General features: G+C 41.2%; 1 protein-coding gene across 5 annotated transcripts in view; it reads left to right on the top strand.

The window, feature by feature from the left end:
* The window catches only part of ELMO1 (engulfment and cell motility 1), a 576,900-nt gene that overhangs the window by 117,361 nt on the left and 442,542 nt on the right, over positions 1-16,997 (top strand). Inside the window, exon 1 of one of the 5 annotated variants that reach the window (XM_053608840.1) lies at positions 13,322-13,403. The exons of the other annotated variants lie outside the window; for them this stretch is intronic. Coding sequence (XP_053464815.1) covers positions 13,380-13,403 — 24 coding nt within the window. The 5' untranslated portion in view covers positions 13,322-13,379. Of the gene's footprint in view, positions 1-13,321; positions 13,404-16,997 lie in introns of those variants that run through there. 5 annotated transcript variants of the gene reach the window in all.

Here is a 16,997-nt window from a genome sequence, read left to right on the forward strand (position 1 = left end):
TGTGTGCGGGAAGTACCTGTCTGTTTGGTGGAAGCTCTCTTTTAGACGTTCGTTCCTGAATTTTCACAGACCCTTTCCCCCCTCTCTTTCTGTTTCCTTGTAACAGTATGCGAGTGTAGATTTTCCCTGCCTTCTCCCATCTTTCCACTGTTAAAATCCTGGCTTTGCTAAGTGTCACAGAGGGCCTCTTTGTACTCAAATCTGTTCTGATCACATTTTAATGCAGTCGTTTCTCCATTTCTCCAGCCTTCTAATTTCTTGCACCATTTTCTTTGCCTGTCACTTTTGTTTGAGGTTAATGTATACTGGACACAATGTAATTTACATTATCCTTTATGTGCTCACATCTCTTGAAATAGATTGTAAACTCCTGGTGGTCACCTGGGGATTGCAGACCTTTGTCCCCTGTGCTTGATCCCGCTGAACTCCATTTCTGAGTGTCTACAGTAGGCTTGAATTCTGAACAGCGAAGATAGGAATAAAACACTGGTGTTCTCCATTCTCCAAACAGAAAAATTATCATGGTATCCCCTCCTATATTGATGGAAATTTTATCTCCCTAAAATAAACACAGAAGCACAATTTAAGGTAAGCGTGTACAAATTGATTGCCTGCAGTTTTTCCTCAACTGTTATATTTCTGTAGCATGTTTAAGATTTAATTTGACATGCATAAATTTGATTTCTATAAAATATTGTAAGAGATCATTAATTAAGTAAAGCAAGTTCACGTTTTTTACACTTGACATCATGGAATGTTGCTCATTCTGTACATAATAGTAGTAGTAGTAGTAGTAGCAGCAATTGCTATATGTGCCAGACAGAAATGGCCTACAAGTAGAATTTCTTCACCTTACTACAGCTCTGCAAGGTCAGCTTTAGACACCCTGTTTTATAATTATTCAGAGGTTCACTAATTCTTCTAATAATTAGGAAGGTACTGATTTGGGTGCAACATTGTTTGACACTAAAGCTCAGGTAGTTTGCACTGGATCATTCTGTTTTTCTGCTGCGAAGCTCGGTTTCAGTCTTTCCATCTATTCTGTCCCTGCTTGACAGCTTCCACCAGTAGGCAGCACCAGCCTGGTTCCAGCATCTGCACCCACCACACCAGGCTTACCTGCTGTAGCCAGTAACTATGTGACTTCCAGGGACATGTGTTATGAAAGCAAGGGCTGTATTTTCTTAAAAATTAAGGGAAATATGGCAAGTGGTCTGGGTTGTTATAGAAGGAGCCGTATTGAGTGGAATGGAGCCTTGAAAGGCCAGTTTGTTTGGGGCTGGCTATTAAGCATGGTGCTTGCAATTGCGCTTGGACTGTAGGGTAGATGATGTGGACTCAGAATCTGGCTCTGCCACTTACCTGCTCTATAATCCAGGCAAGTTTACTCCTTTGAAAGGAGAATTGGCAATATTCACAAATCCTTCCTAGTGTGGTGGGGATCCTGAGAGAGAATCATTCAGCGTGTTACTTAATAATGATAACCGATAGGAGCCAGTTAGGATTCTCCTATCTGATACATAGAACAGAACAAGCTTCTCGTGTTTAAGGCAGGGCTGGGACCAATAATGCAACCTTCCCTGGAATATCTGAAAGCCAGCTCTTTTAAATATTGACTGCCTGGTGAACTATGAAAAATAATTGAGCTCCAAATAAAGAGGTCTGAATTCAAATTGGTCTTTAAGATCACACAGAATAAAGAAAATGAGACTGAATTTTTGAAAAATAAGATCGTAACTGTGCACTGTAGAAATTAAAAGCTATGTAATTTTCCTGAACTATTTTTTCCTGAGAAGTTTGGTTAGATTAGGATTTCTAAACTTGGCACTATTGACATTTAGGACCTTCTAAGTCTGGGTTTTGAGGGCTGACCCGTGCAGCGTAGCATTTTAGCTGCATCCTGGACTTGACTCGGTAAATGTCAGTAGTACCCCAACCCTCAGGGTGACAACTAAAAATATCTCGGGTATGTCCAAATGTACCCTCAGTGTTAGAATTTTCTCCAAGAATTCTAAGATAATTTTCTTAGTCTGTCAGGTACGAAGTTAGGGGCTTTCAAACTTGGCTTTGAATCAGAATCATTCATGAAACAGTTTGAAGATAACAGAGAGAGTTATGTTGTAGGTATGTGGTTCAAGGTCCAGGGATCCCTGTTTTTTATTAAACTCCCCTGATGATGCTCATGATGTTGGACATTTGAAAAGTATTGTGTGAGTCCTGTGTAATGTCTCCTTCTACATTTCCACAATAATGTTTAGTGAGCCCCTTAAAGGCAATGCCTCAATTTCTCTATCAGAAAAGTGGTCCTAATAATTCTTAGCCTCTACTGACGTTACAGAGAGTACCAACATGGCACCTTTAGGAACTCACTTGGTTCCACTTAGGGCCCGTGTGGGAAAGCCTGTGTGATACTGCACTGTGGCTCTGTGCTGTCATTAATAGGTAGAATGACACTGGTGGAGGAGTAGTCATGGCTCATCTGATTTTTGCAACTGTTTGATTTGGTAATGTAACAGCTATTTCTTAAACTTCCTTCAAAATAAGGTGACTGGGGTACTTCCTTATCTGGTTTTAGCTTTCTTTTTTTATGTGGTAGACTCTATATAATCTCATAAAAATCTTAGGGTGTGCCATGCTTTGCAGCAAACATATTTCTCCCTTCAACTGAGATCTGAGTTTAACTAGAGCAAGACTGAGCTCTAGCATCCTGCCTTTATTTGTGAAAATGAGTTTGCTTTCTAAGCAGGTGCCGGCATTCTTCTCTTCCATTGTACTTCCTTCCACAACATTGCCACTTGGCGAAGTTTGGGCAACTCAGGGCAGGCTTTCATCAACTGTGTTTTCTTAAGACTTGGTGACTAAGACCTCTGACATTTCTAGAATGCTCAGTAGCATCACAGCTGGCCCTAGGCCACCCCTCCTACTTCCCTTCCAATCCAGGCCTAACATTCTTCAGAGGCTCCTCTGTTGCACTAGAACAAAATCCACTTCCCTAGCCGTGGTTTCCAGGGCCCTGCCATCCCCACCCAGCCCTTGCCTAGGGAACCAGCCCAGTGCCTCTGTGGCGTCTCCCAGCCCTGTCATCTGGCTTCTCATCACATGCAATCTTTTTCTCCTTTCGTGAACTCAAATTCCTTCCCACTTTAGAGTCTTTAACTGGAAGTTACCCCCTTCACATCTCTGCCTGTCCAATTCCTATTCATTTTTTCGTCCTAGAGGAAGTATAAGTTCCTCACAGAGGGCCTTGACTGGAGACTAGATGTGCTGTGGGCCCTTGTGACATCCGCATAGGGCTGACTTACCAACACCCTAATCACCCTGTGGTTCTCTGCACTGGCCAGGTATGTTCCCAGCACCTAGCACAGAGCTTGGCACAGAATAAACTCATAATGTTTATTGACTGATATTTTATGTTTTTTATTTCTAATGATACAAACAATTACATATAATTATGAATGAGAGTAGCTATGGTGAGGACATTGCTTGCCTAGTTCCTGCTGCATAGTCTAAACACACTATTATATCGTGTGAATTAACTTTATGAAGATCTACGTGTGCCCTTCCATTGAAGCTATTAACAATCAAAAGACAATCAAGTGACTTTGAGACAAGTATCAAAACCATTATGGATGAATCATTCCTCTGGGACAGGTTTGTGGTGATCTGTTTGGATTTATCAGCCTCATCATCGTAACATGCTCATAATTTCCAGCTGTTGCTTCTTTCTTGACCTCTGACCTATGGAAACCCCAACCTGCCTGTTTGCTCTGCTCATTTACATGTTTCTTATACTCAAACTTAATCCAAAATAGTCCTTCATGCTCCTCCCAGCCCCACACAAGTGTAGTTTTCTTTTCTTCTGCTTTCCTTTTCTTGGTTATAGATGTGAACATACACCAAGTTTGCTCAAACTGAAATCATGTGTCTTCCTGGACTCCCGCCTTCCCCTCAGCCTTTCTGTCTGTCTGATCAGATTATCACAGAAAACTTGCCTTCGTCCGGTCTCTGACACATATGCTGCTGCTGCTGTCCCAGGCCTCAGCGTGGAGGAGAATAGAGAGAAAGGGAGAACTTACAAATCAGTGTGTGTTGACTATCCTCAAAGGGAGAGCTTGACGAGAGAGAGAGTGGCCTCTGCACAAACAGGAGATTGTGAGTACAAAGTAGGTGGCTATTAATGGACATGAGAAACAAATGATAGGAAAGATCAGAAATGAAAAGTACAGTAGCTCCTCCCTTATCTGTGATTTTGTTTTCTCTGCTCAAGCACAGTCTGAAAATGTTAAATGGCAAATTCTAGAAAGAAACAATTCATCGATTTTAAAGTATGCACTGTTCTGAGTTATGTGATGAAATCTTGCACTGTCCCACTCATCCTGCTCAGACTTGAAGCATCCCTTTTTCCAGCCTCTTCACACTGTAGATGCCACCCGCTTGTTAGTCCCTTAGTAGCTGTTTTGGTATCAGATTAACTGCTGTGACATGGCAGTGCTTGTGCTCAGATCACCCTTATTTTACTTAATAGTGGCTCCAAAGTGCAAGACTAGTGATGCTGGTAATTTGGATATGCCAAAGAGAAGCTGTAGCTTCCTTCAAATGAGGTTAAGTTCTTGAGTTAATAAAGAATGAAAAAAAAAATTGTAGGCTGAGGTGGCTCAGATCTATGTAAGAATGAATCTTCTGTGAAATGGTGAGGAATGAAAAGGCAATTGGTGCTAGTTTTGCTGTTGAACCTGCAAAAGTTACAAATACAGCATATGAGAAGTTAAAAATGGAAGTGATATTAAATGTATGAATGAAAGACACAAACAGAAATATGCACTGATGGAGAGCAGTTGGGTTTGGTACTATCCAAAATTTCAGGCATCCACTGGGAATCTTAGACCCCTTGGATAAGGGGTGACTGCTGCATACATAAATAAAATGTAAAAAAAATACCAACCCAGCAATAGGAAAATAAAAGCAATAAGACATATTGACACAGTAACTCTAGAATAGATTTGGCTAAAGAGAGAATTGGTTATTGGAGAATGAAAATTCAGGATTCATCCAGAATAGGGCCTTAAAGATAAAGGAAAGGAACCGATAAACCCAGTTGCCATGCTGTGTTGAAAGGACAAGTCAAGAAGTTCGAACCTATCTAACTGGAAGTTTCATATGTAAAGAAGGAAATGAGTGGTGGAGAGGCAGTGTATAAAGAAATCCTGGCTGATATAATACTCCTCTGGAACTGAAGAAAAATCTGACAATGAGGAAGAATAAGGGCTCAGAATTGCCTGTTTGGGTGGGTAGAGGCTCTCCCATGAGAAGCCATGTGGACTGAATACTCTGTTCAGACTGGAAAATACTGTTCCTGTATCTAAGCTGGGGAATGACATGGTGGTTTTTACTTTTAGAAGGTCTCTTTGGCTGTACAGAAGCTTTTCAGTTTAATTAAATCTCATTTGTTTATTTTTGCTATAAGAGCAAATAGACAACCTACGCAATGAGAAGGTATATTTGCCTATTTTGAATCCGACAAAAGCTTAATTACTAAGATCTACAGAGAAATTAATCCACATGAAAGAAGCCAACAATCCCATACATCAATGGGGAAGAACGATGAACAGAACCTTCTCTAAAGAAGACAGATGAATGGCTAGCAAACATATGAAAATGCTCATCATCCCTAATTATTAGAGAAATGCAATTTAAAACCACCCTGAGATATCATCTAACCCCAGGGAGAATGGCCCATTTCACAAAATCTCAAAACTGCAGATGCTGGCACGGACGTGGAGAGAAAGGAACACTTTTACACTGCTGTTGGGACTGCAAACTAATATAACCTTTTTGGAAGGAAGTATGGAGAAACCTTAAAGAACTCAACCTAGACCTCCATTTTGATCCTGTTCCATTACTGGGCATCTATCCAGAAGGGGAAAAAAAACAACAACAAAACTTTTATTATAAAGACACTTGTCCTAGACTGTTTATCACAGCTCAATTTACAATCGTTAAAATGTGGAAACAGCCTAAATGCCCCTCAACGCAGGAATGGATTGGCCAGCTGTGGTACATGTATACCATGGAATACTATTCAAACATTTAAAAAATGGAGACTTTACAGCATTTGTATTAACCTGGATTCTTAGTGAAGCATCTCAGGAATGGAGAAGCATGAATCCTATGTATTCAACTTCGATATGAGGACAATTAACGACAATTAATGACATGATGGGAGATGGGGGAAGGGGAGAGCAGACAGAGAGAGAAGGAGGGAGGGGTGAGGGAAAGGAAAAAAGGAAAAGAAAATAGTGACTAATTCTCACATAAATTGGATTTAATTTTGACCAAAGTACATTATTTGAACAGTGATTTTTAATTTAACTTGTTAGTATGTTTTTCAGGATATTGCATCCTCACTTATAAGCGAAATATGTTTGTAATTTCTCTTTATAATAATGTATTTTTTTCCAATTTTAATATCAGGTATATCCAGATAAAGTAGAATGATTTTGAAATATTTCTTCTTTTTCTATTGTTTATAAGATTTTGCATGATCTGTTTTTTGAAATTATCTTCTATTTTTATTTATAAAAATAAATATTCTCTTATTTTTTGAGACTATGGAAAAAAAACAAAAAAGTTAACTGATTACTCCATACTGAACCTCAGAGTCAAACCATTCTATGATAAACATACTTTTATTTGACAATGTGAATGTTACTTTTTTTGCATTATTATTATTATTGCTCAATATTTCATTGCAGCAATCATCTGATTTCTTTTCCGATTGTATTTATCTTCATTTATTCTTTATGAGGTTTTTGTTTCTAGTCCTTATCTTAAACATTGTTATTGTTATTAAATTTTAAGCCTCTTTAATTTTGTGAAGGCAAAAAGTGGAACCCAAATAAACACATGCGTATGTATAGAGAAAATGAAAAAAAAAAAAAAAAGCAGGTCTCAATTTGAGAATTGTTTTTATGAGAAGTAGAATTGACTAAGGGATACTAGCTAGACTGCTCTTGCCATGACTGGGGGCGATGACAGGGGTGTTAGAAGGAAGTGAGATATATTTCTCATTAAGATCTATGGAAAGATTAATTTGACAGGAAATTGATGATTGATTCTGTGTAGGGGGTAAGGCAGAGGTAGGTGTCAAGTATTATTGTAAGATTTATTGTGTGAACAGCTGGACAGATTTTGGTGACATCTACCAAGATAAAAAATACCATTAGAGGACTATTTAGGTGGATTCACATTCTTCACAGAAACCTTACAGGGTATAGGAAAGTAGATTAGGTGTCCATAGAGTTGGAACTCCTTTCATATTTCCTTTGGGTTTTGAGACACTGGCTGATTTGTCCGCTTACCTGATTTCTCAGCCTCCGGTGTAGTCCCTTGTCATTTGAGATGCACACTTGATGATGTCACTTCGCTGTCTCAAAGCCTATGATGAGTCCAAACCTTGAAGAGCTGTCCTATCTCAAAATAGCAAAAAGAGAGGATTTTATATGTTACCAATGCAAAGAAATGATAAATATTTGAGATGCTGAATATGTTAATTACTCTGACTTGATTATTTCAGAAATACACACATGTGTCAAGATAATAGCACTTTGCACTCTGTGATGATTATTTGTCTATTATAAATAAAGACTAAAGAGAGGTCTGTAGGACTCAGGCATTTTTTACCTCTAGCTTGTTTTTTTTAGCCACTCTCTCATCTTTCATTCAAGCGATGTTGTCAACTCCCCCATATGCAATGTGACCGAACATTTATTTAGCTCTGACTTTGTATTTTTACTGTACCTTCAAATGAAAGTGCCTTAGGAAATCCAAATAGCGTCTACTCTTAATTGCTTCTTATACTCACAGGCAGGATAAAGAGGACAGTTTTGAAAGTCACTCCAGATTGGATTAGCAGGATTGGAAACAAATAAAAATATGAAGGAGAAGGAAGATGTAGTGTTGATCGCAAGTTTATTTTCTGGTCAACTAGAAGAAGATGAATAAAAGTTGAAAACTGGGAAAGAGAGGGTTGGGGAAGATTTGAGTTTGAGGTCATGGAAAGACAAATAGCCCAGGTGAAATGAGCAGAGACGGAAGTTACTACAGAGGAATTGGCATTGGAAGCGGTGGTCCGAGCATCAGAGTGAGCTGGCACGGTGAGGGTCCTTCATTGGAAGAGGAGACAGTGTGAGTAGTTTCGGTGTTAACTCAAGACTGTGTAATTCATGATGGATAATGTATGAAGTCTACCATTCTCAGGGTAGTATTAAAATACTGTGCTTTAAATAACATTTATTATGAACTTACCATGTACCAAGGACTGAAACCCTGAGACTTTCAGCCTCCTTCTCTTCAGATATTAGCTCTGGTCACTTGGGCTTGTTCATGGTTACGAGGACTCTGTAGATTTCAGCTGGAGTAGAAGAGCCTTTAGGGTCCTAGAATTATCCAGGTCTGGGTTCAAATTCTGACTCTTGTCACATAGGCTGTGAGAGTCTGAGCTGGTTACTTAACATCTCAAGATCTTCATATCATTTTCTAGAAAAATAGCCGTGTCATCTTTTAGGGAATATATGGTATTCACTCAATAAATAGTAACTGTCACTACATTGTTTTATCATTATCAGAAAGGCGAGCCGAGTAATAATAGATAATAAAAGTCTGGGTTGATAATATGTTGAAGGGAGGGGAGTTTGGAGAAAGAGTGGAGGTTGTGGCCACTACAGTATTTCAGACCATCTTGAAGAAGCTGTTTTATTGTTCTTCAGGGTTGTGGTTCTGCCTCAGGTTTCACTGTCACGTTAGTGGGACACATGTGGAGATGGTGAAGCCACATCCCTGCACTACCTGCTGGCAGATATCTCAGCACATCCATTAGCACTCAGGAAAGAAGGAAGCATTGACAGTGGTGTGTCCACTCACCAACACATAGACCACCTGTGTAGCGAAGAGAGAAGAGGTAAAAGGGGGAAAAAAACCTAAATGAAAAATGTGAACTTACTTCCTCATGCTTCCTTTGTCACCAGTTCCTTTCAGTGTCCTTTTGGTGCTGTCTTATGTGCAAGCTCAGTTCCCGTGTTTAAACTGACCCTGAACTCTACTCGTCTTGGGAGCTTACCTGGCTTTCTTTCTTCTATTTCGTATCTGTCAGAGTCCACAGTCATTTCTACTTACCCTACTGAACAGGCCTGAGTTTTTATTTCTAAACTGTGCACATAAATATGGTTAATCTTCTATGTGTGCCCTTGACACCCATAGGTACATTATGGCAGCTGGGTGAAAGTAAGCAGACCATGAGATCTGAACTGAGTCACAGCACGAATCACTCATTTCCACATGAGAGAGACCAGTTGATTGCAAGGCTGTGGTGGAGTGAAAGGGCCTTTCCTGGATCCAGAGTCATCTGGAAGTACTTCCTGGGAAATTCTGATATGAAGAAAGGTTAACAGACATATAAGAATTAGGAGATTGGTTTTTGCTGGCTGAGATAATGAAATTTGTCTTATATCTAAAGCAACGTTGATATTAAACAATATACCGTGAAATAATCAGAAACTCTGAGAGAGAATCAAAGAAAACGGTAATCGTTGCAAGTGGTGTTTTATTTTTGTGTTGTTCAACTTTACATTTCTTTCATTTTCTGAAGTTGTACTGGTCCTTCCAAATGAAGGGAAATACAATTTCTGCAGAGCAGAAGCGTGTTAGAATACCTAAAAGACAAGGTACGTCTGCTTGTCTTTAACCCACTGATTCATTCATTCTACGTATTTATTCTTTGCTTATCTTTGTAGTTCAGTAATTTCTATGACACAGAGATTGTAGTTTTCTTGTAGAATCTAATATCTAATTAGTTTCATGAGGCTAGAAACAAGTCATTTTTAGTAAACTTTTTTGAAACAAATCATCATTTGTCAGAACAAGGTGGCAAAGCCTGTCATCTTTCAATTTTAAAATTAATATGACACACGTTCCAATACTTTACGGACGTTGTTGTGAGCCCCCTGTGTGTTTTTTTTGAAAATTACTGCAATTTTGTGACAGTGATTTGTATCACAACTGTTCTCAAAGTCCTTGCTTTCCAAGAACCAGCTGAATTTGCCTCAAGAAAGTGGTTTTGTCATTATCTTTCATATTCATCAGGCTGATATTAGGAAATAGCCTGCACATGCTCTTCGGAGCACTTCTGAGTCCTCCGTGCTGAAAGTGTAGGCTCAGAAGTCTGGAGAGTAATCACAAGGACCACTGGAAGAATAAAACGGTCAGAAAGTGATGGGTATCATTGACACGATGTCGTGAGGCACCTCTGGGAACTAGATGGGTTACTGCACATTAAAGTGTCTTGAAGTCATATTGTACCAGCCGTAGTCAACATGCCTATCCTTTCTCAGTGGTGTCCTGACATTTGGAAACTGTGTTTCTTTTCTTCCTGGGCCAACATTACTCATAACCGCTGAGCAGAATATGTTCAATGAATTTCCATCTATAAAAGCAAAGTCAAGTCCCAAGTGCTGTGTTTTTCCACCTCAAAGTGTCAGAATAAAGCATCTGGCAGATTTTTTAAAGCACTGGAGAAGGCCATTTTCATAGTCTAGGACTGAAAACTTTAAGTCTTTGTAGAAAAGTGTTTTGCAATTAGCAGACAGTGAGCCAAGTGGGAGGGCGGATGAGCAATGGGGCTTAGGGGGTCACTTGTGTCCTTCTCTTGCTGTGATCCATCTTTAGCTGCTCCCCTGAGCCTCAGTAGCTTCACAAAGAGACCAGAAAAAAAGGAAAAGAGGCTAGAAACCCGAATAAAGATGTGTTTTTAATCATGCTCCTTAATAGCACACCTTATGAGATCCTGGTAGCCACAGGCTCTGGAGGTGACAGAGTCTCACAGGCAGTCTCCGCCTCCAAAGCCAAGTGCAATCTAGTTGACAAAACACACAATAACGAGTTTAAGAATAAAGAACAGGACGAGTCGAGTGCCAAAGACAGCACCGAGGGCTGGAGTCACTTTAAGGAAGGAGGAATTGGATATTCATTCGTTTGTTTATGAAATTTCTTTAACCAGCAATTATTTAAAGTACCTGTGAGGTATGCACACAAAGGATATAAGAAATGAAAGAACCTATTTATAGGTAATATTTATATAATGACTTACTATGTGCCAGGCGCTATTTCAAGGATTTTACAACATGAAGAAAAGATGGAAGTGTTGAGAGAAGGAATAAGCCTGAGGTTTCCAAGCTAGGGAGGGACTGCAGAAGCTGGGGTTCAAAAGCTCATGGTTGAGGGAAGATGGAGAAAAACAAGTAGCTGATAAAAATTCATCATTCTTAACACTTTTCTGGTGTCTAGTTGGTTCTTCCTGTCTCATGAGCCTTCCCCCATGTCATTAAAAGTGTTTGGAATTAAAAAGTTTCCATGGAGCCAGGCTTTCTTTTCTGGGTGATGCCCATCTAGGGGCAGGCATGGGCTGGAGAAGTGGATGTCAGAGCTGAGAACTGCAGCCCACGCTCCACAGTTGCTAACAGGTGTGTGGGCACCATGGGTGGGGGTGCTGCCAGCCTCCACAGGCCGGCGTCAAGGCTGAAATATGGGTGGACAGACTCGAGAACTCCAAGGTGAGCATTTGGGCTTTGTCAAGTCCCCAAGCCAGGTGCCTTGGCCAACAGGCAGAAACAGATGGCTGAGTAGCCAGGGGCTGCCAGTGTTCTCATGTGGGCTAACAGCTGGGGGGTCTCCAGGGAAGGAGACCCCCTCAGGCAGGCCAGACTGGCCATCTCCTCCATAAACAACCACGACTCCCTGGTGGAGTTTCTCTGATGGCTTAAAGTAGCATGTGCCCTGAGTGGGAGAGTGATCATATTTTTAAAGAGGTAAAGGGGAGACAGAGGAAAATCTGGTTTAGTAAGAAAGAAGTGTTACATTTGGAGGGGTGGCAGGATGTCCATGTGATCTGTGGATCTGCATGAGGGGTTATGCAGGAGCAAACCTAGAGGCAGGTTCAGAAAGGGAAGCATGGATTCAGAAATTTGAGATTCCAGCACTTTACCAAAGGCAAGGGAGAAAGAATTCAAAAGGGAAAGCAAAGTATCAACACCTACTTTAAGGAACAGAGCGAGCGTTGCCTTGGGATTTACTGGTCTGGCAATGAACTCATGTCAAACTGAGTGCATTCTGCAGAAAGTAAGGGAACCGTGAGAGTGACTAGTGTTTTCTACTGGGGGCATCTGGGTCAGTCTCATCTGCTTATGAGAGGAGGGTACATTTGGTCTTTCTTACTGGTGGCGTAACTCATTTGATTGAAATCTTTTTTATCATCTGTTGAATTACATTCTTTATCAGTTGGCTTGCTCAATGCTCTTCCAAGGCTTGCACTGCCCAACTCCTACGAGAATGATTCTGTGCAGGGAGGGAGCAGTGACAGCTTCCACTTGCCTGACAGCTTGTGGCAGCAGCTGCTTTGAGCCACCTAGCAATGGTTTACATGGTAGGAAGTGGGAAATGTGCTGATTAATCCAGACTATCCTTTAAAATAGTTTGCTTTATATTTATGCCTTTTTATTTGTGTTTTATAAAGGAAAGGTCGTGAATGTGTAGATTTTACACTTAGCAAAAATGCATGGAGTCTCCTGTTAGATCCTTTTAACAACTACATCTCTAGTAACTAGCACTGTGGGAGATGGGGGTTGCAGAGATGAATTAAGATGCCTTGTTCTCAAGGGACAAGGAGATAAGACAGATATACAAAGTCCTCAGGAGTGATTCATTTCATGTGCTGAGTATAGAGAGGGAGTAATTACCTCTATTCAGGGAGATACAGAGGGCCTGTGCTTAGAGGAGGTAACTTTGACATGGATAGTAAATGGTAGGTAAGAGCTGGAACAGAAAGGAGAGCGAGGCTTCAATAGAGTAAATTATATAAATGAAAGTGTGGAGATAGAGTTGTGTGTGTGTGTGTGTGAGTGCACACGTGTGTGAGAATCATCAACAAAATCCAGATGCACGGGGAACGTGTACAGAACAGTAGAATTGCTTCAGACCAGATTGTGGAAGGCCTTGGTCAACAAGTTAAGGGATTTACATTCTATAGATAATGGCCATTGGGGATCCATGGAGGTTACTGGAGCAAAAGAGTGACGTGAGCCAAGTCTGTGGGGGAAAGTCTAATTGTGTCTAATTATAGTTGATGGGAGTGGAGAGAAAGGGACTGGAGATGTGGACTCAATTGCAGGGATCTGGTGCTGGAGCCTGGGAACAAAGGTGATGGGAAGGGCCTGGGAAGGTTAAAGTGGAGAGGGTGTGGAGGGCATAATGAAGACACCAAGTGTCTCACAAATGTGCATGTCACAGAACGGGGTAAAGATGGAAGAGCCAGGAAGGGCCAGTTCTCAGAAATGTGCCTGAAAGACCTGTCAAAGGTAGGCAAGCCTGGCGGCGCCTGTGGCTCAAAGGACTAGGGCACTGGCCCCATATTCCGGAGGTGGCGGGTTCAAACCCAACCCTGGCCAAAAACTTTCAAAAAAAAAGGTAGGCAAGCCAAGTCTAGGAACTAGTGGAACATTAGGCTTTGTGTTGATTTACTGGTGAAGCATTGGATTGGAAATTCATGGCGTGTGGTTATTCATGACGGGCTGGTGCTTGGGAAAGGTGCTGGGATGAGGCGAGTGAATTAAGGGTTATGGGATTGGAGTTATCTGTTGGAAGATCCGTCTGATGCCAGGACTTGGAATGTAAAGAGTCCAGAGTTCAGAAGAGCGGGGTAGGAGGTGGGAAGTCGTGCTTTGGACATTGAGAGGATAAGTCTGTGTCACCTGGTAGCACACTGTGTCGGAAAAGTGAAGGAGCACAGGTTAGTATCACCCCTGGGCCGTAGCGGTGTCATAAGAGAGAAGGAAACAGCAGAGAAGTCGTGGTGGGCTGGAGTTGGGGGCCTGAGGGCGCATGCTACTGTTGAGGGGATGGCGTGCAGGGGACATAAGAGGGCTGGGTTTTATTTGTACATTTGATAAGTTCCTGGAAGAAGACTTAAAACATTCTGTCTAGCAAACTGTCAGAGATTGGCAGGACAGCGTTTGGGGCCGTGATATGGACTTAGGGCACTTGAAGTTGAAAGGGGATTCATGAGGACCAGATTGAGTAAAAACTGAGCAGACAAGAGCAGAAAGGTGGAATTGGGAAGCTTGAGCAGAAGAGGAGCTATGAAGGATTTCTTGGATTTCTTTGAAGGATCGGTTATCCACGTAGGAAGATTAAAGAAATGTGCTATATCACAGAAGCTCTGAAAAGGGGGTTTCAAAAGAAAAGGAACAGTGACAGTGTTAAACAAGGGGGACAGGAAAAGGAAGGTGGGGAGAATGGAAACATTCTTGGACGCAGGGTTTGGGTGGTGGGGGCTCACTGAGGCCCACCTGTGCTTACATGACGTGCATGGTAATTCCCTAGGCTGCATTATGGGTCTTCACGTCACCAGGATTCCTTCTCCTCTGTGGTTTAGAGCGTGTCTTTCATCTTTCTCTACGCTTTGTGCTTCTGTGGTCTTTATTCCTTTTATATGTATATCCAACTTCAGAATGTTCTAAGTGTAATAGTACCCCCAGAGACTTCTGTCTTTTTTTTTTTCTCTTTTTAAATAGCTTTATTGAAACATAATTTACATGTCATAAATTTGTCCATTTTAAGCACACAGTTCTTAATAATTTTACAGAGTCAGGCAACCATCACCACAACCCAAATTTAGAATATTGCATGACCCCTAAAAATTCACTCATGACCATCTTCCTTAGGATTTCTTTTTTTTTTTTTTTTTTATTGTTGGGGATTCATTGAGGGTACAATAAGCCAGTTACACTGATTGCAATTGTTAGGTAAAGTCCCTCTTGAAATCATGTCTTGCCCCCATAAAGTGTGACACACACTAAGGCCCCACCCCCCTCCCTCCATCCCTCTTTCTGCTTCCCCCCCCATAACCTTAATTGTCATTAATTGTCCTCATATCAAGATTGAGTACATAGGATTCATGCTTCTCCATTCTTGTGATAGACTTCTGTCTTTTTAAACATGATTCTCAATCTATGAATCAGACCTAAATTAACATCCAAGTAATTTCTTTTTTTTTTTTTTTCATAGACCGTTTGACACATTTTCATCACACTAGTTAACATATCTTTCATGGCATTTTCTTAGTTATTTTGCTAAGACCTTTACATTCCACATTTACTAGGATTCACATATACATCCAAGTAATTTCTTTAAGAGACTTCAGCTAACAGGTCAAAATCTGGGAACAATCACCATAGATGCCTTCTCCTACCTGAACAATACCTTCTTGGCCTGATCTGTTGTTTCAGTGTAATTTAAAAGTAAAACTCCGTCCTGTTACTTCTGTTTCAGTTCGGAGAGTACAGATAGTAATATTTGTAGACAGGGGACTGTCTGATAGGTCTTCAGCACATATCCGTAGCCTAGAGGGGTTTCTGGCACTGGATGTACAAAATCCTACTCTTATGGGAAAAGTTTGTTCCCAACATTCTTTTGTTGTCTGATTGTGAGAGCATATTTACACCTCAGCAACAGTGGACAAATTCTTGCAAAGGCCTAGGAACCCAATAGCTGTTTCTAATCTTATTCCAAAGAAGACTGGGGATTCCAGGAAGACCCCGCCATCTCTCCATCTTACTGAGTCTGGATTCCTCTTTCCCCCAAATGCATTTATTGATGTAGGCAGAGGAAACATTCTTCTAAATACATGGGGTGGACCTGGCTTAGGGGCTGGAGCTCCAGTGGGAAGGAGGTCATTGGAAGGACACTGCACACTGACTTGGAGCTGTTAGCAGGGCTAGAAAGGCCCTTAGGGAGAATTACCAGAATGGTCATCAGGACTGACCGAGAGGACAGAGATAGCACTGTGTCCAAGGGCAAGGAGGCCAGCAGGAAATAGAGCTCTTTCGGGAGCTCTTTCCTAAACTTTTTGAAGTCTTTTGCCCTTTGTATTAATTTTTATTTCATTTAATATAATTGAATTTTCATAACAGCCCTGAAGGGTAGGTAGGTCCTATCCCCATTTTACAGATAAGCTAATTGAGGTTTAGCACATGAAGGAAATTGCGGGCCCCGCTGCAGAAGGGATGGCAGAGCTAAGGTTAGAACCAGTCTGCCTGATTCAGAATCTCTTACTGGACGCCACTTTGCCCTTCAGAGGGACAGGCGTAGAATCTGCTTGTATGCAGACAGCTTTTTTATGGTTGTATTTGGAAGTCCAGGACTATGTATTGTACTCTTCTGACTTCTCTTTTTGTCTTCCCCACTCACTTCTTGCCTGTGATTTGTTCTTTTGATTGACACGCTGCTCCATCCTGGGGAACAGACCAGGTCTTGTTTGCATCCAAAACAGGAAGAGTGTCGACATCTCCGGGAGAGCTGGTGTGACTCTGCGCTGCATTCCTTCTGTCTGGGGGGCAGGTGGAACACAACTGTGGCTGTTAGACGGGAGAGCACAGCTGTAGTCAGCCACCAGTTGACACCATGGCACATGGTGCCACGGTCACACTGCTTGAGTGTGTCTGGCTCAAGCTGCTGCAATTGGCATTTATTGGGGCCATGGTCAGGGGAAGAATTCTATGCACTTTGTAGGAACAATTTCACAATGCCTCATATTCCATTTGCCACATGTTCTCATAAAAATATCATGAATCCCAGCCTGTCTGCTGCTTATCTGTTTCAGGTACCACTCCTGAGGGATTCTGGTTTTGACTTAGAGCTTGTGGGCTTCTGTTGTCTGTGAGATCTTGGAACCAAGCTATATTTTCATTCTGATTTTAATGTGGCTAAATTAAATAGGATGCATATTTTGTTGGGCTAATAAGGCCAAGTATAGAAAAAAGAACCACAGGGGTTATAAGTCACTAATGAATTTGGTGGTGACAGTTCGTAGATTGTTACCTTGAGATAACTCAGCGGCTCATTGACAACTACTAAGAATAACAAATGTAAATTTCGAATTGCTTAGCTTTTTA

This window comes from Nycticebus coucang, chromosome 11, assembly GCF_027406575.1.
Source record: "Nycticebus coucang isolate mNycCou1 chromosome 11, mNycCou1.pri, whole genome shotgun sequence".
Taxonomy (NCBI): domain Eukaryota; kingdom Metazoa; phylum Chordata; class Mammalia; order Primates; family Lorisidae; genus Nycticebus; species Nycticebus coucang.